Source organism: Rhinoraja longicauda, chromosome 19, assembly GCF_053455715.1.
Source record: "Rhinoraja longicauda isolate Sanriku21f chromosome 19, sRhiLon1.1, whole genome shotgun sequence".
NCBI classification, from domain to species: domain Eukaryota; kingdom Metazoa; phylum Chordata; class Chondrichthyes; order Rajiformes; family Arhynchobatidae; genus Rhinoraja; species Rhinoraja longicauda.
This window is the reverse complement of record NC_135971.1, coordinates 10,667,234-10,689,133: the sequence shown is the minus strand read 5'-3', so window position 1 is coordinate 10,689,133 and position 21,900 is coordinate 10,667,234. Positions and strand designations below refer to the sequence as shown.

The following is a 21,900-nucleotide window of genomic DNA, read 5'->3' as shown; positions in this document are numbered from 1 at the left end:
TATCGAGGTGCAGTGAAAAGCTTTTGTGGCGTGCACTCCGGTCAGCGGAAAGACAATGCATGATTGCAATCGAGCCATTACAGTGTATAGATACGTGATAAGGGGATAACGTTCAGTGCAAGGTTAAAGTCCGATCAAGGATAGACAGAATGTCACCAATGAGGTAGAGAGAGGTTCAGCACAACTCTCTGTTTGTGGTTGGATGATTCAGTTGCCTGATGATAGCTGGGATGAAACAGTCCCCGAAACTGGAGGTGTGGGTTTTCACGCTTTCAACAAGCCAATGAGGTACAAAATTCGCCTGAAGGTCGGATTCCGAGGGGGGGGGGGGGGGGTGGTCGAGGGTTGCTCCTCAGAATGGAGACCGATGGCAGATGGTTAGCCGTAGGGCTCGGTGCTGGCTCAACTGTTGACCTTTTTTTCGTGTAAACGATTTGGATGTGTATGTAGGTGGCGTAGATGCATAGAAAATAGGTGCAGGATTAGTCCATTCGGCCCTTCGAGCCAGCACCACCTTTCAATGAGATCATGGCTGATCATCCACAACGGTACCCCGTTCCTGCCCTCTCCCCATATCCCTTGATTCCGCTAGCCCTAAGAGCTCTGTCTAAATCTATTTTGAGTGCATCCAGTGAATCGGCCTCCATTGCCTTCTGAGGCAGAGAATTCAACAAATTCACAACTCTCAGGGTGAAAAAGTTTTTCCTCATCTCAGTTCCAATGGTTGGTCAGTTTGAAATGAGACTAACCAGAAAAGAATTGTTCCCAGTGAGTAGGATAGTGTTAGTGCTCGCTCGAAGGGCCGAATGGCCTGCTCCTGCACCGATTTTATATGCTTCTATGTTTCTCCGTTTCTATGGTAACATTCCGGAGAGTGAATCCATTCATCTGGGATGGAACAAGATTTTCATGAACTGGGCCAATGGGCGGATGAAAGGCTGATTTATTTAACTCGGATCAAGGTGACGCAAGTTGGTAAGACAGGCCAGGGCAGATTTTTCATATTAAAAAGTTACGCCCTGTGTTATTTTTAGCAGACTGCAGAGACATTGGAATGGGGACGCACAGCTCGATGAAAATTGCAACAGGGATGGGCAGGGTGGTGACGAAGGCGCTCGCCACATTTGCTTGGGTCCGTGAGAATATGAAATAGAGGATTTGTTACAACTGTACAAGCCACGAATAAGATCCACACCTCCAGATTCAGGGACAGTTTCTTCCCAGCTGTCATCAGCCAACTGAACCATCCTACCACAGCCAGAGAGCAGTGCTGAACTACTATCTACCTCTTTGGTGACCCGGACTGTACTTGATCGAACTTTGCTGGCTCTACTTTTGCACTGAACGATCTCCCCTTATCATGTATCTATACGTTAGAAATGGCTAGATTTCCTGCTAACTGGATAGGACGCAACAAAAGCTTTTCATCAAAGATAATAGAGCAGAGCAAGATAGACCACTCGACCCTAAAAACCATAGTATGTCATGGCGCCATTTTAATAGGCAGAAACTTGCAGAAACGTTTAAAAAGAAAAATTACAAATATCTGTGAATTTATAGATGAGATATATTCTGCATTTTTATGGTGTCATCACACATACTGTTCCCCCAAAACACTGATTACACTGCGAGAGGAATAGCGAACGGCGGGTTTTGCTTACTAAGATAGCGGATGTTACGCTCCTTTGCGCACTACACTTCAGTGTAGGCAATTTCGACGGAGTAGTTCATCTTGCTCCTCTAGTATATTTGCTTTTCACTGTAGCTCGGGGCATGTGACAATAAACTAAACTGAACTGAGTGCAGTTATAGTACCTTCCCCCTCACCTCCATCCAGGGCTCCCAGCCGTCCTTCCAAATGAGACAGAGCTTCATGGGCACCTCGTCTACTGCATCCTGTATTTCTGGTCATGCCCGGTGCACGTTCGTGTGGAAATCCAGAGTCGCCGACCATTCATAGAGTCATAGAGTCCTACAGCACAGAAAGAGGCCCTTCGGCCCATCGTGTCCGCGCCGCCCGTTACCAAACACAGTCTAATTTTAATCCCATTCTCCCGCATTTGGACCGTAGCCCTGAATGTTGTAGCATTTCAAGTGCCCATTTAAATGCCTCTTAAACGTTGTGAGTGTTCCCGCCTCCACCACCACCCCAGGTAGTGAGTTCCAGACTCCAACCACCCTCTGGGTGAAAAAGTTCTTTCTCACATCCCCCGAAACCTCCCTCCCCTTACCCTGTATCTATGTCCCCTCGTTGTTGAACCTTCCACCAGTGGAAGAAGTTCCCCGCCATCTACCTTATCTATGCCCCTCATGATCTTGTACACCTCGATCATGTCCCCTCTCAACCTTCTCTGCTCCAGGGAAAACAACCCCAGTCTGCCCAGTCTCCCCTCATAGCCGAACACTTGCACTCGGTCCGCCAAGGGCTGCCGGATGCCGACCATTTTAACTCCTCTTCCCATTCCCACGTTGACCTTTCTGTCCTGGGCCTTCTCCGTTGCCAGAGCGAGGCCATACACAAACTGGAGGAACAGTACCTCACATTCCCAACAACATCAATAACAAGGTGCAGCAGAACTGACAGGGTCAGGGCAAATTCCGACCAGAGTCTCGGAATGCTAACTCCGGTCCTCTCTCCGCAGATCCTGCTCGACCAACTCCGGACCCATCCCAAGCCCACTTGACTATCGCAGCTTTGCCCACCCACACAACAGAGGTCTGGGGTCTGGCAGAAACGTCTGAGTCAGAGATTTTTCAACCCATTTTGTTGGGAGTTGGGGATGCTGATTACAAATCTGGAAGATTACGGACATGGGGGATGGAATGGCAACATTCCTTGACTGAGGAGCGAGGATTATTTACTGACATTGGAACCAGGAAGAGAAGTTGTGGGGCCCGCAGTTTAGGAAGGGAACGTCGTGAGGAGTGATCTCGATGCAAATTCAGATTAAGGACAAGTATTTCATAATCCGCCTGGGTATACATAACAATTAAAAACTCATTACTTTTTCTCTCTCTGGGGCTGAGGGCAGCGATTAAAGTTTCACCTGGTGGATTGGGTAAAACAGGGGAAGGAACAGAGGCAGATAGTCAGAGGGGAAAACAATGTAAAAGGGGTTGGTTCATCGAAATCAATCCCACCTACAATATTGTAGTTCAGTAGATTAACACAACAGATAAATTTAATACCCTGTTGTTGAAGTTGCATAATTCGCACGACCAGTAACATTCACAAGAACCGAATAGAAAGGTTGTGTTTTGGTTAGAATTATGTGTCAAGTCAAGTTTATTTGTCACATACACATACACGATGTGTAGTGAAATGAAAGTGGCAATGCCTACGGATTGTGCACAAAAAATGTTTGGTGCTTCTAATACTGCAATTGAAATGAATCCAAATCTCGTTGGACGGTATAGCTTGTTTTTAAACTCTGTTCATGTCTGCAAATTGACTCCTGCGTTTCAGTTGCCGTTCGTGGCTGCACTTCAAAGAGATTTGTGCCTGAAAGCATTCTGGGGTCTCCTAAAAGAGATGCGAGGACATTGTGTAAACGTAAAGGGTTGTTGCTATACGCACTCGATCTTGGAGGGAATATTCCATTTCCGATGCGCAAACAGGGGTAGTGGATAGACAAAGTACTCTGTGGCGTCCGCGGGCTTGGAATGGATATTGGTCGCTCGCGTTTTCTCCGAAACGGAGATAGAGACGGCGAGAAAGCGAAGGGAAGAGTCGGGGCCAGAGCAGAGGAAAGTGAGAGCTGGTGGGAAACTGGCAGTGAGGAAGGTGAAGTGTTAAAGCGGTGAATGAGAGCAGGAACCCGCGCCGATACAGGCATGGTGTGCCTGAGAGAGAGGTGAGGGAGGGGTCTGGCGGCGACTGAAACAAGGAATGTTCTCCGTATCCTGCAGAGAGACTGGCAGACCCTGAGCACAACGGGCTCCCACCTGGAACCGGGAATTCGGTTTGAACCCATTCTTCCAAAGATCCGTTCCGAAGAAAACCAATCTGTTGTGTGGAGAGCAAATGCTGCAAACGCGCTATAAATTCTCTGAATGTGCGGACATTAGAACCCGGGGGAGCCCGGAGCTCAGGACCCGCCGCCCGCGGCCGCTGCTGAACCCGCGGGAAGGGCGATTGTTTCAATCTTTATATTTTCACAAAAGTGAGTTCTGTTCCGTTGCCGGAGGCGGTTAACGCATTAAAATGAACGGATCGACATCTCTGATTTCATTTGCTGTTTATTTCTCTCTTCCCATATTTACATTCCCCTGGTTTTATTTCCGCGCTCACTGGGGTTTTTACGACGCGGGATTTGGGGATTAAATCGGAGCCGTTCAGCGCCGTCCTGTTGTCCACCGGGTTTTTGCCCCACAGCCCCCGAGCCCCGCTCCTGACGCCGGTCCCGGGACCCGACCCTTTTACACACCCGGAGTGGATCCGGAACAGATTCTCAGCCACTGGTGTACCTTCCATGTCCAGAAGAAAGGATAAAGTTTCTCGGTGAATTTATTCCCAGTGAAGGTGTGGAGATGGGACTTGGTGTCCGCGTCGTAAAATGAAACTGTCCCGGACTCGTAACTGAGATAAACTCCCCCCCACCCCCCCGGGGATGGGACGGGCGGGGAGACGGGATAGCGGGGAGGTGCGTGCATCAAACTTGTCACCCTGCCGTCAGATGCTCCAGACTCCAGTCTCCGGGGTCAGTGTGACTTTTTTCTTCCTCCCCACAGACTCTGCGGCGACTCCCAGACTCCAGCCCTCACTCCCCGCCACCTCCACCTCCCAGTAATGTCTCCCCGATGTGAATCCCTCCGATCCCAGCACACACCCACTGTCTGTAAACCTCTTCCCGGTGTCAGGGAGACTCCTCCGGGTCCGGGTCCATCTCACCCTCTTCCGATCCTCAGACACCTCGAGCTGCGGATGCGCTGTTTCCACATCCAGGGTGACGGAGACTGGGGGGAGAAGCGGAGAATCAGAGAATCCCCGGGGGTCGGGGGGAGACTCGGCCAGCGCGGCCCCGGGGGAGAGGCCCCTCGGCCTCAGGCACAAGCGGGCGGACAACTGAAACCCTGCCCGGGGTTTCACCCACAACCACATCGGGTGGACAACAGACATCTTCACCGGCGTTTTTAACCGAGCTGGAGAGGGGAAATCCCGCGGGTTATCGGGAACGGGAGGGGGCGGCATATGCGGACGGGGAAAACGGATGCGGAAAGTGAGGATGAACGAGAGATTGCGGGTGGGGATGGAGAAATAAGGCGGGTATTCAAATATCTTGCCGGTAGATGGCGAGGGAGAGGCAGATCGGAAGATGAGGAGACTGGTGTGAGGGTTAATTGGAGATGGTTAAAAAGGAGGTAGAGATGTGGGGTGGAGTTGCCGTGATCACACTGAACGGGAGTGGACTGGACGGGCGAGGCAATCTGCTACTGGTTACTTGCTTTATTTATTGCAGGGTGGATTTAATGCGTCTGTGCAACCAAGAACACTCTGGTCTCGTTGTGAACCAATATATGAACTTCACTGAGGGACTTGACAATGTTCCGCATGTAAGGCTGGTCCAGAAAGCGAAGGCAGGTGGGATCCAAGACGAGTTGGTAAAATTGACCCATAATTGGTTTGGTGGTTGGAGGTAGAAGGTGTGATTACTAAGTTTGTGGAGAACGGGTATTGTTGTGGACAGCAAGGAAGTCTGTCAAAGTCTGCAGCAGGATATAGGCTAGATCACCGATACTTTATTGTCATGAAGTAGGTGGTGGAATCAGATGTCATCACGACATTTCAGAGGCATTGCAATTTAGCCATCGAGGTGTAAAATAACACGGTTCTAATGCGAGCAAATGGGATTTGTTTGGCCGGGACAAAAGATGGAGATGGGCACGATGGGCTGAAGGGCCTGACCCTGTAATGTACAACCATGGCACCCTGGCTCCAAGAGTACTGAAAGACTGAGTCTTCTCAGCCACCAGTGCAGGGAATTCCTAAGGTTCCCCAGAATTTGCATGCAGCAATGACTCCTTATCTCTGTCCTAAATGGTCCAGCCCACATTCTGAGAGGGTGGCAGCTGGCTTCAGATCCCTCAGACATGGGAGACATCCTCCCTACACCTAGCCCACTGAACAGTCAGATCTCCACAAATACAACTGAACTCTCGAGTACACAGGCCGAGTCTACTCAACACAGGCCCGCACAACACATATCATCACAGAAACAAGTATTGTCTATCGTTGCTGCATTCCCTCTGCGCAGAGCTTATCTTTGTTTAAGTAGGAAAAAAATAAGACAGAAAGTAGATACGGGAGTAGGCGCCGCCCCTCAGGCACATCCTCTGTTCAATGTGATCATGGCTGATCTAAGATGGCTCCAATTCCTCTTCAGTGTGACTTCACCATGACCCGCAGTTTAATGATCTTTCCAATGTCCAACTATTTTCCCTTCACATATATCCAACAATCTGGCCTGTCGCCATTAATTAGGTCACACAATTCCAGATATTTACTGCTATGCTGGAGAAACAACTTCAACCCTCTGCGTGGTACGCGGTCTGGATGTTTGGATCTGATAGAATACAGGGCGAGTTACACAATGGAGCACAGCCGTGGCCTGAAGTCAGAAGACAGTGGGTTGGTGGAGGAATGCACACTGGAGGCTCTCACAAAAGGTGTGCCATAGAGCTCGAAGCTCTCTCCATTGTTGGTCGTTATTTATATGAGCACTTTGTATGAGTATGTGGGTGGCATGGTTAGTAGTTTTGTGGAGGACACTAACATTGGTAGCGTCATGGACAGAGAAGAAGGTTAACTGAGATGAAGTGTGATCTTAATTAGCGGGTGTAATGGGCTGAAGAATGGAAGATGGAATTTTTCTGAAGTCTAAAGATTGAGGGCATCAGTTTAAGGTGAGATGGTAAAATTGGGAAAGGCAGTGAAAGTCAATGTTTTCAGACGGTGAATGGTCGAGAGATAGAACGAGATGCCAGAGGCGGAGGCGGCTACAATTACTGCGTAATCCTTACATTTGTGGTGTAATCAATAAGAAGAATGGAAACTGAACAGGTTTTACCTCGTTGAATGACACAGGTTTCTCTCCACAACGTGTTCAACACAAAGTGGTGATGAATCTTTTCAATCGGCAAGGCCCTGTCTGTCATTGACAATGTATTAACCTCATCACTAACCCTGCAAATATTTAACAGCTGGTTAGAATCTGACCTTCAGCAAATTCGGAGCTGCTCTACAAAAACATGCACCGTTTCAATCAAGAGTGTATCCTACCTCCTTTTCCGACCAGCTGCCTCCTGAAAGAAACAAAACACAAATCTGAATAACTGGGCCAGAATATCTGCAACCCGTAAACCGAAATGGCAAGCAAATTGCCACAAGATTCGTATTTACCAACTCTTATTGCGGCAGCCACACAGACATAAAATGGACACAGTATTTCCGTAGGGACAAAGAAAACACGGAACGCACATGTATATTATGCCATCATTGAGAGGGGGCATGTTACGGGGAAGAATGCGAAGATGGTGGGGTGTTATCTGAAGAAGATGACAGGGAATGAAGGGGTGGAATGATTTAAGATTATCTGTGGATTTAAATGGGTGGGGCGACTAATAGTATTCCTACTTTTAGGGAGAACAAAATTCAAAGATGAAATATGGGATGGCCTTTAATAAATCCCATTAGTAATGCAGCAAAGGGAACGCGGAACTCAATCGTACAAAAGTGGCCGAAGCCAATACTGGAGGTGCATTGAAGGGGAAGCTGGATAAGCACAAGAGATTTCTCCCTGTTTGCCCCATTCCCTTCAGGTCCAATTCATGGATAACAGATGACAAATGATGATGTGTGTGCCACATTCTAGATTTCAATGCTAACCCCCACAATGTGGCCATGGATAATCTTGCCCAGGACAGAACTTCCCCTTTTTCCCCATTCGCCTCATGTTCAATTCCTGGAAGTTTCAACAACAAAAAATGTCTCTCCTTCTGGTTCAAATAATGCCAACACTTTAAATCCCCAAATGTCTCTGTGTTGGAGAATTCCAGAGATTCACTGCCCTCTGTCCAGTCGTGGACCTTGGAGACAATGGTAAAACGACTCTTCATCCTTTTAAACTGTAAGGAATATCGATCCAACCTCGATAAGGACAGCTGATGAGACCAGCCCCTCATCCTGCAATTATCCCGGTGATTCACTTTTGTGTTGCCTCCAATGCTGTAACATCATTTCATGGTTCACGTCATGAAATCTCTGCAAGGTGCTCTCGATGTAGGTCGGATAATTGTGACAACACCCTCGACAAGATTCTACAAGTATATTACCAGCAAAAGAATAACCGGGTGAGAACATTCCCCTTTCAGAGCAGAAGGATAACTAGGGATAGGACAGGTAAAATTAAGTGCTGTTGAGGAGGTCAGATTCCAATGTGTATCCCAGGCTAAAATCATTAGACTGCCTTCAAGGGGATGTTCTAATGCCACAAACTCCTTTCCCTCTAATGCTGACCATACAAAAGACTTTCCCCTTGGTCTTATGATTTCTGCAGATTTTCCTTCTTTTCGGGGAAATATTACACGTTCACTAACTCGGTGACAAGGTCACAGCGACTCTTTCTCAAGGAGTTTGCAGGCCGTGTTGAGATCCCACAGTTTAATCAGAAGGTCCTTTCGTTTGGGAAGAACAGCAGCACATTGCTGGAACAGACGGAACATTAACCCAGCTCTGAATTGCTCTCAGTCCAACTTGCCCATGCCGCCCAAGGTGACTCACCTTCTTTGGTTCCACCTGCACGCTCTTGGCCCAAGTCATTCTAAACCTTTCTAATCCATATATTTCGGTCCAAATCTATACAATTTGGATAAATTGCACGAACAATAACATTCACAAGAACCGAATAGAAAGATTGTGCTTTTCGAATTATGTGCTTGGTGCTTCTGATACTGCAATTGAATTCAATCCAAATCTCTTTGGAGGGTATCGCTTGCTTTTAAACTCTGTTTGTGAAAGTTCGTGCTCGCAGATTGACTCCTGCGTTTCAGTTGCTGTTCGTGGTTGCACTTCAAAGAGATTTACGCCTGTAAAGCACTCTGTGGTCTCCCAAAAGAGATGCGAGGACATTGTGTAAATGTAAGCGGGTTGTTGCTGTGCGCACTCGATCTTGGAGGGAATATTCCATTTCCGATGCGCAAACAGGGGTAGTGGAGAGACAATGTACTCGGTGGAGTCCGCAGGCTTGGAGTGGACTTTGGTCACTCGGGTTTTCTCTGAAACGACGGAGATAGAGACGGAGAGAAAGCGAAGGAAGCGTCGGGGCCTGAGCAGAGGAAAGTGGGAGCTGGTTGGAAACTGGCAGTGAGGGAGGTGAATCGTTAATGCGGTGAACGAGAGCAGGAAGCAGCGCCGATACAGGCATGATGTGCCTGAGAGAGAGGTGAGGGAAGGGTCTGGCGGCGACTGACACAAGGAATGTTCTACGTATCCTGCAGAGGGACAGGCAGACCTTGAACACAACGGGCTCCCACCTGGAACCGGGAATTCGATTTGAACCCATTCTTCCAAAGATCCCTTCCGAAGAAAACCAATCTGTGGTGTGGAGAGCAAATGCTGCAAACACGCTATAAATTCTCTGAATCTGCGGACTTTTGAATCCGGGGGAGCTCGGGACGCGGTTAACGCGTTAAAATGAACGGATCGACAGCTCTGATTTCAGTTGCTGTTTATTTCAGTCGTCCCACATTTACATCCCCCCTGGTTTTATTTCCGCGCTCACTGGGATTTTTACGACGAGGAATTTGGGGATTAAATGGGAGCCGTTCAGCGCCGACCTGTTGTCCACCGGGTTTCTGCCCCACAGCCCCTGAGCCCCGCATCTGACGCCGGTCCCGGCACCCAACCCTTTTACACACCCGGAGCGGAACCGGAGCAGATTCTCAGCCACTGGTCTTCCTTCCTGGTCCAGAAGAAAGGATAAAGTTTCTCCGTGAATTTATTCCCAATGAAGGTGTGGAGATGGGACTTGGTGTCCGCGTCGTAAAATGAAACTGTCCCGGACTCGTAACTGAGATAAACTCCCACCCTCCCGGGGATGGGACGGGCGGGGAGACGGGATGGAGGGGAGGTGAATGCAACAAACTCGTCACCCCGCCGCCTGATGCTCCAGACTCCAGTCTCCGGGGTTAGTGCGACCGGTCCCTTCCTCTCCACAGACTCTGCGGCGACTCCCAGACTCCAGCGCCGACTCCCCGCCACCTCCACCTCCCAGTAATGTCTCCCCGATGTGAATCCCTCCGATCCCAGCACACACGGCCAGTCTGTAAACCTCTTCCCGGTGTCAGGGAGACTCCTCCGAGTCCCGATCCGTGTCACCCTCTTCCGATCCTCAGACACCTCGAGCCACGGACCCGCCGTTTCCACATCCAGGGTGACGGAGACTGGGGGGAGAAGCAGAGAATCAGAGAGTCCCCGGGGGTCGGGGGGAGACTTGGGCAGCGCGGCCCCGGGACCGGGGGAGAGGCCGCTCGGCCTCAGGCACAAGCGGGCGGACAACTGAAACCCTGCCCGGGGTCTCACCCACAACCACATCGGGTGGACAACAGACATCTCCCCCGGAATTTTTAATCCAGAGATGGAGAGGGGAATTTCGTGAGGTGGGGGAGGGTGGACGTGGAGGACGAGTGCGGAGAGTGAGGAGGATTGTGAGATTTCGGTGGTGAAGGAGGAACGAAGGGGGGGGGGGGGGGGGGTACACACATATGGAGGCTGATCGGAGCAAGAAGATATTGAGGTTAGCGGTAATTTGAGGTTAAAGAGGTAGAGGCGCGTGGTGGGGTCGTCCTGATCACAGTGAAAGGGGGCAGACACGAGGGTCCAGATGACCTGCCCCTGTTTCTTTGAGTGGAGTATGAGAGAGAGGGAGGGGTGGCTTGGACCATGGAAGGAAACAGAGGTTGAATGATCGGGTGTTGGACAGAATGGGTGGAGACTTGTGGTTGTGGGATCATTGAAAGAGAGCGGATTCACGGGTGGATTTGATGGGTGTGTACAACTAACACACTGATCTCATTGTGAACCACATATGAACTTCACTGAGGGACTTGACAATGTTCCGCTGCAAGGCTGGTCCAGAAAGCGAAGGCAAGTGGGATCCAAGGCGAGCTGGTGAAATGGATTCACAATTGGCTTGGTGGTTGGAGGTAGAAGGTAGCAGTAGAAGGATAATTTTTCTGCTTGGAGGTCTGTGGCTGGTGGTGTGCAGCAGAGATCGGTGCTGCAACCTTTGCTGTTTATGTTATATGATCATGGCTTGGATGTGAATGTGGGAGGTGTGATTAGTAAGTTTGGGGAGGAAGCAAAAATTGTGGATCGTGGGGAAGGTTGTCAAAGTCTGCAGCAGGATGCAGGGTAATTTTCTAAACCTTATTCGCATGCAGGGATATCAAATCACGAGAGTGCAGGTTTATATTGAGAGCAAAGAATTTTAAAGTATATCTGAGATTTAGGTTTTCCTAGACCAAGTGGACTCGTTGGGCCCTAATCCTCTGCTGCATTGGTGCAGCACCCGCTCCTCCCCCCCTCTCCCCCTCCTCCCCTCCCTCCTCCCTCCCCCCCTCTCTCCCTCCCTCTACCCTACCTCCCTAGGAGATAGATTTAAACTTTAAAATGTGAATAACTTTTAAAATATAACACCGATTTCAATGAAACTTCTTCCATTAGCACCAAAGGGGTGGCGGTGAGAAAGGTGGGCTTAAAATCGTCATGCTATCGTGTACCATTTTGGCTGTAGTTCAGGAACAAACAAACAAACGAGGGGTTTAGTACATAGATTTACACTGAGACTGGGTGATATCTGGAACATGCTACAGAGGAGGTGATGGAGTGAGATATAATCAATATATTGGTATTTAAATAGGTGAGGTGGGGAAGAATGCCGATGGAATGTGGGCAAATCGATTAGTATAGCTGGGAAATAGATGGTCATGGACACGATGGGCCGAAGGGCCAGACTCTGTAATGTACAACCATGGCTCTCAGCTCCAAGAGCACTGAATGACTGAGTCTCCACAGCCACCGGTGCAGGGTCGTTCCCCAGTCTCTGCTTGCAGTAATGTCTCCTTATCTCTGTGCTACACGGTGCAGCCCACATTCTGAGAGAGTGCCTGCTCTCCAGACCCCTCTGACAGGGGAACCATCCTCCCTGCATCCAGCCCACTGAGCCCTGTAAGAACTCTGTGTTTCACTGAGATCTAATCTAATACACTGAAACACTCGAGTACACAGGCCTAGTCTACTCAGTCTCACCCCGAACAACAAACTCATTGCCCCAGGGACAAGTATTGTTAATCTTTGCTGCATTTCCTCTGTGTCAAGTGTGTCAATTTATCGGTACACAGGAGGAAAGGAACACAAGAAAACAAGAGCAGGATTAGGATCTGCTCCTCAGGCTTGCCCCTCCATTCAATGTGATCATGGCTGATCTAAGCTGGCACCAATTCCTCTTCTGTGTGAGTTCCCCATAATCTTATATTTACGATCTATCAAATATTTATTTGTAGCCAAGTTGCACGTATCCAACAACTCAGCGTTTCACCACCACCCTGGGCACAACATGCCAGATATTCACTGCCCTCCGAGAGATGCAACTTCGACACACCGCATGGGAGGCCGCTCTGGAAGGTTGGATCTCATGGAATCTGGGGTGAACTAGCGGATGGAAGACAATATTACCTGAAGGTCGCAGACAGAGGATGTTGGTAGAGGGTTGTTTATCAGACTGGAGAGAGCCCACTGTTGTTCTTTATTTATATACACGATTGGGTGTGTATGTAGGTTGCACGGTTTGTTAGCTTGCAGATGGAAGCAAAATTGGTGACATTGTGGAGAGTGAAGAATGTTACCGATGTTGGGGGAGTCCAGAACCAGGGGTCACAGCTTAAGGATAAGGGGGAAGTCTTTTAGGACCGAGATGAGAAAACATTTCTTCACACAGAGAGTGGTGAGTCTGTGGAATTCTCTGCCACAGAAGGTAGTTGAGGCCAGTTCATTGGCTATATTTAAGAGGGAGTTAGATGTGGCCCTTTTTGCTAAAGGGATCAGGGAGTATGGAGAGAAGGCAGGTACAGGCTACTGAGCTGAATGATCAGCCATGATCATATTGAATGGCGGTGCAGGCTCGAAGGGCCGAATGGCCTACTCCTGCACCTATTTTCTATGTTTCTATGTTTCTATGTTACCTGAGAGTAAATGGGATCCCTGTGAACTGGGCCAATGGGCTCGGGAACGGCAGGTGGGATTTATTCATGTGAAGGTGAGGCGATGCACTTTGCTGAGACAAACCAGGGCAGGACATTTACAGTAAATGGGGAGCTTTATAGAACGGAGCGGTGTCGGGGTGCAGGTACACAGTGCCATGGAAGATGCAACGGTGACAGGCAGGGAGGTGTAGAATGTATTTGTCACTCATGCTTTCATAGGTCAGGATATTAAACACAGCGTTTGACATAATGAGGTGCACACATAAGGTGAATTGCCACAGTATTTTACCCAAGGTAGGAGAGTCTAAACCTAGAGTGGATCAGTTCAAGGTGAGAGTGGAAACAGTAAAAAGGAGCAGCTTTTTCAGTCAATGCGTTGTGTATGTACGGAACGAACTGACAGAAGAAATGGTGGAGGGAGGTGCAATGACGACCTTTTACAGACAGTTGGGTGGATACGTGGATCAGAAAGACATGGAAGAATATGTGTCATACTCAGGCAAGTGGGACAAGCTCAGTTGGGCAACTTGGTTGGCATGGTCATGTCGAGTCAAAGGGCCTGTTTCTGTGTGACACAGCTCCCTGACTTTGTCATGCTTTTCTGCAGCTGTGTTTGGTGGAAGATCAAATCTTCAATTTCCCTTCAGTCCAATATACCATTAATGTTTGCATCTACGCATTACTTAAAGATGTCAGAACAAGAACAATGGAAAAGGTATAAGCTTTACCTTGCTTGATGGCATCAGATGTTTCTGCCAATACCGTGTTGTACAAAAAAGGAGTTTCAAACTTTTCAATCAGCAAGTTACCATCTACCACCCACTGTGGTTTGGCTTCATCACCAACTCTGCAAATATTTAACAGCTGGTTATAAACTGAGCATTGGAAATATATTGGGCTGTTCAACAAAACCTTACAATGTTTCCATCAAGAGCATGTCCTACCTTTGCTTGCGACCAGCTTCCTCCTGAAAGAAATAAAACACAAATCTCAATTGACTGAGATGGACCGTCCTCATCCCGACAGCGGAAATTTCTCCACATTTCTACAACCCTCTGATAATTTCCATTTCCCAACTCTTATCGCCGCTGTCATGCAGATAGAAAGCGGACATTGCCGTAGAGGTATAGAACGATTGGGAAAAGCACAAGGAATGTTCATGAGAATGACGCTATAACTGAGAGGATGGAACTCAATGCAAAGACTGGGCAGGTCATGGGATTTTATCTGGAGAAGATGTCAGGAATGATGAGAGAGGAATTAAGTTTATCGGTGGATTTAAATGGGTGAGGATGAAATAATATCTCTAATCGATGGGAGAGCAAAAATCAAAGCTGAAATGTAACGTGGTCTTCAACAAATACAGAAAGGAATGCAGTCATGAGAACATGGACCTCACTTGGATTGGAGGGACTGAAGCCAACAGCAGAGATAAATTTAAGGGTGAGCGAGATAAACACGTGAGCATTCCTGGAATTCGGGGTATTGTTACCAGGTGTGGTGAGTAGATGGGAGGGATGTTGAGTGGAGCAGAAATCTTGACTGGATGGGATGGGCAGAATGGCCTGTTTATGATGTAGAATGGGATGTCATTCTCTGGTGAACAAAGGTGGGTAAAACAAACAGAGCAAATTTCCCCAAGGTGACCGCCCACTGCAGATGGGAACCGGATGTAGATGATCAATCTGCTGTGTGTGCCATGTTCTAGATTTCAATGTTAATCCTTACAATGTGGTCACGGCTGATCTAGCCCAGGACTGAACTCCTCCGCTTTGTCCTATTCCCTTTCATTTCAGTTCCCCAAATTTTCAAAAATGTATCTTCGTCTAGTATAAATACGTCTAACAGGTTAAAACTCAGTCTCTGGGTTGGAGAGTCCCAGAGATTTACTGCCATCTGTCCATTCATGGCCCTTGAAATCAGATATAGGATCACCCGTCGTAGTTCTGAACTCCACAGAATACAAACACCTCTCTACATTCTGGCCAGGGCAGTCCTGAGATCCCGTAGATTATGTGGGAGGCCAATTAGTTTGGGAACAACAACAACTGGAATAGATGAAACATTTACCCCATTCTGAATTACTGGTAAATACAGCATTCATTTCAGAAATGTCACCCACCATTTTGTGACTGCACTTTCACTTCCCCAGATTGTAGTGTAACCCCTCACCTTCAGAAATACCACACTGTCCTTTTGATCCATCTGTTGCTGCAACTTAAAGAGTTCCTCCCGAATGGAATTTAAATTCTCTTCAATTTCTTGATGATTTTTCTCCATTACATTTAGAATCTTCTTCTCTTCCTCCCGGATATCTGCCAGTACGCACTGCTCTTTCTCAGTGAGAATCTGGTGCAGTTCAGCAAACTGGGATGTGATCTTAGACTGAAGGTTGTGTGACTGTTCCTGTGAAATGAAAGGTGAAGATCAATATTTCCTCAATATCTCAAAGTGTGGAGTTGTGCATTTTTGGCGTGGGAATAAAGCATAGGTTATTTTCTAGATGGGGTGAGAATCCACAAAACAGAGGTGCAAAGGGACTTGGGAGTGCTGGTGTTGGATTCCCAAAAAGTTAATCTGAAAGTCGTAATCGATAGTAAGGAAATCAAACTCAGTGCCAGCATTTATTTCAAGAGGGCTTGTATACAAAAACAGGGATGTAATGTTGAGGCTCCATAAGGCGCTGGTAAGGCCGCATTTGTAATATTGTGAGGAATTCTGGGCACCATATCTGTGGAAAGATATGCTGGCTCTGGAGAGGGTCCAGAAGAGGTTTACAAGAATGAGCCCAGGAATGAGTGGGTTAACCTATGATGAGCGTTTGTCAGCACTGGGCCAGTACTCGCTGAAGTTTCAGAGAATGAGGGGGACCTAATTGAAACATACAGAATAGTGAAAGGCTTGGATAGAATGGGTGTGGAGAGGATGTTTCCATTAGTGGGAGAATCCAGGACTCAAAGTCATAGCCTCAGAATTAAAGGACGGCCTTTTAGGAAGATGAAGAGAAATTTCTTTGGTCTGAGGGTGGTGAATCTGTGGAATAGTTTGCCACAGAAGGCTATGTATATTTTTAAGGCAAAGATAGATAGATTCTTGATTAGTACAGGTTTCAGAGATTATGGGGAGAAGACAGGAGAATGGGGTTAGGAGGGAGAAATAGGTCAGCCATGATTGAATGGTGGCATAGATGTGATGGGCCAAATGGCCTCATTCTACCCCTGTTCCTTATGACTTTAATTCCCTGCTGCCTATTCCTTTTCACGTACCCATTAATTCTCATTCATCCGCCCACCACCCACATTCGCAGGGATAATTTACAGTCACCGATTGACCTTTGAACCAGCTTGTATTGGGGACCAAGGATACTAGAGGAGCATGATAGACCACTCGACTCGAAAAACGGTAGTAGGTCGTGGGTAAATTTCAGCGCCATTTTAGTAAGCACATTCTGTGTGTCAGACTGGGCTGTGTTCACAACTCTTTGCAATTTCTTCGTATATAAAATGTTTGCAAACCATTTTTTTCCAACTTTTTGGATAAGTTGATAGTTGACATTTATAGCTGTATCTTGATGAGATGCTGCTTCGTGACCTTTAAACTTTGGATGTTACTGTTTGAATATTTGCACTAGAGATCCACTCTGTCTGTATCTGGCCAATTGATCATATTTAATGAACTGTTCTTCTTTGCTTTCTCTGTTAATTTTAATTTCACCTCCACGAGCTATATCTCTTTTTGTTTTATTTTAAAAAGTAATGGAAGCAGAGATTAGGCATTTGCAAACAATAGAATTCTACTGCATCCACAATATAATCGAAAAGACATTGAACTTTATACTTGGAGCCAAGAAAACTTGAATTGATGAATCGATCAGTTAAAAACCCTTGACAGCCACTAAAATGACCAATGCTGCTTGACGTGATACAGAAGCTTGAATCCAATTCAAATAGACACAGTGTTGGAGTAAGTTACCGGGTCAGGCAGCATCTCTGGAGAAAAAGGATGGGTGATGTTTCATGTTGGGACCCTTCTTCAGACAAGGGGGGGAGGTGAAGAGCTGGAAAAATCATGACCTGATCATTTCATTGGTTAGCTGATATGCGAAACAGTGCAACCCTGTATATCTCGCACACAAAATGACGTAAATATGACCATGAATGACAGAAATAAAAAATGTTCTCGTTCTTTATGAAGTGCATTTTTGAATGATGTAAAATCGGGTTTTGCTTACTAAAATGGCGGACGTTCCTCTCCATTGCGCACAACACTTCAGTATACGCGATTTCGAAGGAGTGGTTCATCTTGCTCCTCTCGTATGTTTGTTGGGGACGTGGAAGGAATCCGACGCGGTCACAGGGAGAAGACGTGAACCACACGGGCAGCGCCCGGGGTCAGGATCGAACCCGCTCACCAGAACTAGGAGACAGCAGCACTACTTGTGTCACTGCGCTGCCCTGTTATTGCACGCATCACATGGATCAAACCTGCACATGATCAGGAAATCGAAACTTAAAAGCCTCACCAGAACTCCAGAAATCTTCTCTTTCTGTTGCTGATCCATTTGCTGGATTCCTGATTTGTCTTTTGTGAGAGACTGGATGGAAGATTTCACCTGATCCTGGAATTATGTTTGGGAATCAGAAAATTAAATTGTTGAACAGTAAAAATTGAATTAAAATGATGTGATTAAAATCGGTTTGCTTTTACCTTGTGGTTTTCAACAGCTTCTTTAACCGGCATGAAGCTGTGAGACTTGTGTTCCCGCCCAGCTGCACAAATCACACAGATCAGCTTCTTATCAGTTTCACAAAACAGCTTCAGTTCTTCCTGATGTTCCTCGCAGTGAGGTTTACTTTCCTTCTCTGTCCGATTCAGGCTCAGTGTTCGAGCTTTCTCAGCCAGTCTCGCCAAGGCCCGATTCACCCTGAGGGTGCGGTCTGTAAACACCTCTCTACATTCCGGGCAGGAGTTTCTCCCCTCCCGGTCCCAACTCTGTGTGATACAGGAGCGGCAGAAGTTGTGCCCGCACTCCAGTACTACCGGATCGGTGAAGAAATCCAGGCAGATGGGACAAACTGCTTCCTCGGTTAAACTCTCGACCTGGTCTTTCGAAGCCATTTTGAACTTCCTGGTTCAAAACGCAACCCCTTTCGCGCAGCTGCTGTTCAAAGATACTAGAGGAGCAAGATAGACCACTCGACCCTTAGACAATAGACAATAGGTGCAGGAGGAGGCCATTCGGCCCTTCGAGCCAGCACCGCCATTCAATGTGATTATGGCTGATCATTCTCAATCAGTACCCCGTTCCTGCCTTCTCCCCATACCCCCTGACTCCGCTATCCTTAAGAGCGCTATCTCGCTCTCTCTTGAATGCATTCAGAGAATTGGCCTCCACTGCCTGCGGAGGCAGAGAATTCCACAGATTCACAACTCTCTGACTGAAAAAGTTTTTCCTCATCTCAGTTCTAAATGGCCTACCCCTTATTCTTAAACTGTGGCCACTGGTTCTGGACTCCCCCAACATTGGGAACATGTTTCCTGCCTCTAACGTGTCCAACCCCTTAATAATCTTATATGTTTCGATAAGATCCCCTCTCATCCCTCTAAATTCCAGTGTATACAAGCCTAGCAGCTCCAGTCTTTCAACATATGACAGTCCCGCCAGTCCGCGAATTAACCAAGTAAACCTACGCTGCACACATACTGTTCCCCAAAACACTGATTACACTGCGAGAGGCGGGTTTTGCCGTTGATAGGCAGACGGTTGGACAAAGGCCAGAGATGAGAAGACAGAAGGTGTGTGACAAAATGATTGAGGACTTGCGAATTGTGTCCTGATCTTCAAACAGTCTTCTCCTTAGACGGCCAAAGGTTGTGCAGGTGCACTGAAGGCGCTGGTGAGTTTCACCATCAATGTCTGCTTTCCTTTGAGAAGAGGAGCGCCGGCCAGAGCACCCGAGGGTCACCATCGTTACGACCATTTTAAACGAGGGGGACAAATCCACCCGCGGAAACTATGGAGGGTTCCCCCGCTCTCTAACACAGGGAGGGGTCAGTTACACATTAAACTGTCCTGAATATAGACGGAAGCGGAGAGTAGCGCTTGGGACAGTGTAAGGCAGGATAAAATGTTGGAAACATCTGCAGAGTGGATTCACGAAGATGGTGCCAGGATTTGAGGGTCAGAGCGAAAGGGAGAGGTTGGGTAGGGAAGGATTTATTCATTGGAGCGCAGGAGGCTGAAGTGCATAAGATCAAGAGGTGAATAGACAGGGTGAATTCACAGTCTGTTACCCAGAGCAGTGGAATCGAGAACTAGAGGACACAGGTTTGTGGTGAGAGGTGCAAGATTTAATCAGGAACCTGAGGAACAACATTTTCACACAGAAGGTCGTGGGTGTCTGGAACAAGCTGCCAGAGGGGGTAAGTGAGGCTGGACAACAACGTGGAGTGGAGTTGAAGCCCCGTTTCCTGAACAAAGAGGACACCTTCGAATCACCCCTCCTCCTCTTGCTCCTCCTCCCCCTCACCCCATCTCTTCCTCTCCTTCACCCCTCCTCCTCTCCCTCTCTCCCTCTCCTCCTCTCCCTTTCACCCTCCTCTCCCTCTACCTGCACCTCCTCCACACCCGCCATCCTCTCCTTCACCTCTCCTCCTACTTCCCCTCCTCCCCCTCTTCCTATCCACCTCTCTCTCATCCCTCTCCTCCCCCTCACCCCTCCTCTCCCTCGCATTCTCCATTTCCTCTCCTCCTCACCCCTCCATTTTCTCTCCTCCACTCCCTCGCCTCCTTTCCCTCACCCCTCCATTTCTCCCTCCTCCTATCCCTCACCCCTCCATTTCTATCTCCTCCTCCACTCCGGGCCTCCAAGGCCGCCTCTCTCCGCAGCCGCCGCCGCTCCTTGTGGAGCCGCTACCGGGCGGGGTCGGGGTCGGTGCCGCCGCTGCAGGCCCGGCGGAGAATGAGGGGGAGAGGGTGGTGGAGGGGGATGAGGAGCCGCCTCAACAGCGGGTCTCGGGTTGCCGCCGCCATCTGCGCCATGGGGTCTTGCTTCCATAATACCGGTTGCCATCAAAGCTGGTGAACAGTAATCAGTCGGTATGTGTAGGAAGGAACTGCAGGTGCTGGTTTAAACCGAAGACAGACACAAAATGCTGGATTAACTCAGCGGGACAAACAGCATCTCTGGAGAGAAGGAATTGGTGACGTTTCGTGTCAAGACCCATCTTCAAACGGTCAGAATTGACCCGTGCGTTGGAAGGAACTGCAGATGCTGGTTTAAACCGAAGATTGAGTCTGAAGAAGGGTCTCGACCCGAAACGTCACCCATTCCTTCTCTCCAGAGATGCTGCCTGTCCCGCTGAGTTACTCCAGCGTTTGTGTCTATCTTCAGCAATCAGTCGGTGACAAGCTTTGAGTTTAAAGTCTGAAGATGTTAGAGGGGATGATTGAGGTGTAAGTGAGGAGAGAATCAGGCTGGCAGATGGCATCACGAATCCTGATTACACAATAATCAGAAAAAAAGAGAAGGTGTGAACAAGAGCTAGTTTAAAAGCATTAAATTCTCCAAGTAAGCTTCAGTAAGTTTTATAGTCAAAGGTCTTTTATTGTCACGTGTACCAATTAAGGTACAGTGATATGCGAATTACCATATAGCCAGACAAAAAAAAGCAACAAGACACAGAATTACATAGAAGTTAACATAAACATCCACCACAGCGGATTCCCCACATTCCTCACTGTGATGGAAGGCAAAAAAGTCCAAACTTCGGCCTCTTTTTTTATCTTCCACTTTATAGCACAGAAACAGGCCCTTCGGCCCACCGAATCCACACCGACCACCGATCCCGCTCACCAGCACTATCCCACACACAGTAGGGACAATTTACTATTTTACCGAAGCCAATTGATCCACAACCTGCACATCTTTGGAGTGTGGATGGAAATCTGAGCATCCGGTGAAAACTCACGCAGGTCACGGCGAGAACACACCTACTCCGTACAGACGGCACCCTAATATCCATCAGAGGCACAAGCATTCCCAAATGGACAATAATGAAAAGAAATTCGGGCAGACACACAGACAGGAAAGGTTTGGACGGAGAGACACAAAGTGCCGGAGTAACTCGGCAGGTCAGGCAACATCTCTGGAGAGAAGGAATAGGGAGATGCTGAAAATCAAAAATAAAATCGGAGAAATACTCAGCTGGACGGTTAGCGTCTGTAGAGAGAGAAATAGAATTAATAACTCAGGTTGGTCATCATTTGTCATCAGTATCAGATCTGAAAAACATTTGGATTGCAGTAACAGGATCGTTCTGAGTCAACAGGGATTTACGAAGGGGAAATCATGCTTGACTAATCTTCTGGAATTTTTTGAGGATGTAATGAGGAAAATGGACAAGGGAGAGCCAGTGGATGTAGTGTACCTGGACTTTAAGAAAGCCTTTGATAAGGTCCCACATAAGAGATTAATGAGCAAGATTCGAGCACATGGTATTAGGGGTAGGGTGCTGACATGGATAGAAAATTGGTTGGCAGTCAGGAAACAAAGAGTAGGGATAAATGGGTCCTTTTCAGAATGGCAGGCAGTGACTAGTGGGGTACTGCAAGGCTCTGTGCTGGGACCGCAGCTATTT

General features: G+C 47.9%; 1 protein-coding gene and 1 pseudogene across 2 annotated transcripts in view; both read right to left on the bottom strand.

Annotated features, from left to right (window-relative positions):
- The window catches only part of LOC144603103 (zinc-binding protein A33-like), a 59,840-nt pseudogene extending 42,038 nt beyond the window's left edge, over positions 1 to 17,802 (bottom strand). The window contains exon 1 of the transcript XR_013548540.1: positions 17,783 to 17,802. The product of XR_013548540.1 is annotated as a zinc-binding protein A33-like (transcript). The remainder of the gene's footprint in view (positions 1 to 17,782) is intronic.
- Positions 1 to 21,900, bottom strand: part of LOC144602828 (uncharacterized) — a 56,951-nt gene that overhangs the window by 5,303 nt on the left and 29,748 nt on the right. Inside the window, exons 3-7 of the mRNA XM_078415948.1 lie at positions 15,433 to 15,666; positions 8,951 to 9,355; positions 7,280 to 7,302; positions 3,574 to 3,769; positions 1,828 to 1,896 (exon numbers count right to left, since the gene is read on the bottom strand). Of these exons, the coding sequence (XP_078272074.1) occupies positions 1,828 to 1,896; positions 3,574 to 3,769; positions 7,280 to 7,302; positions 8,951 to 9,355; positions 15,433 to 15,666 (927 nt within the window). The remainder of the gene's footprint in view (positions 1 to 1,827; positions 1,897 to 3,573; positions 3,770 to 7,279; positions 7,303 to 8,950; positions 9,356 to 15,432; positions 15,667 to 21,900) is intronic.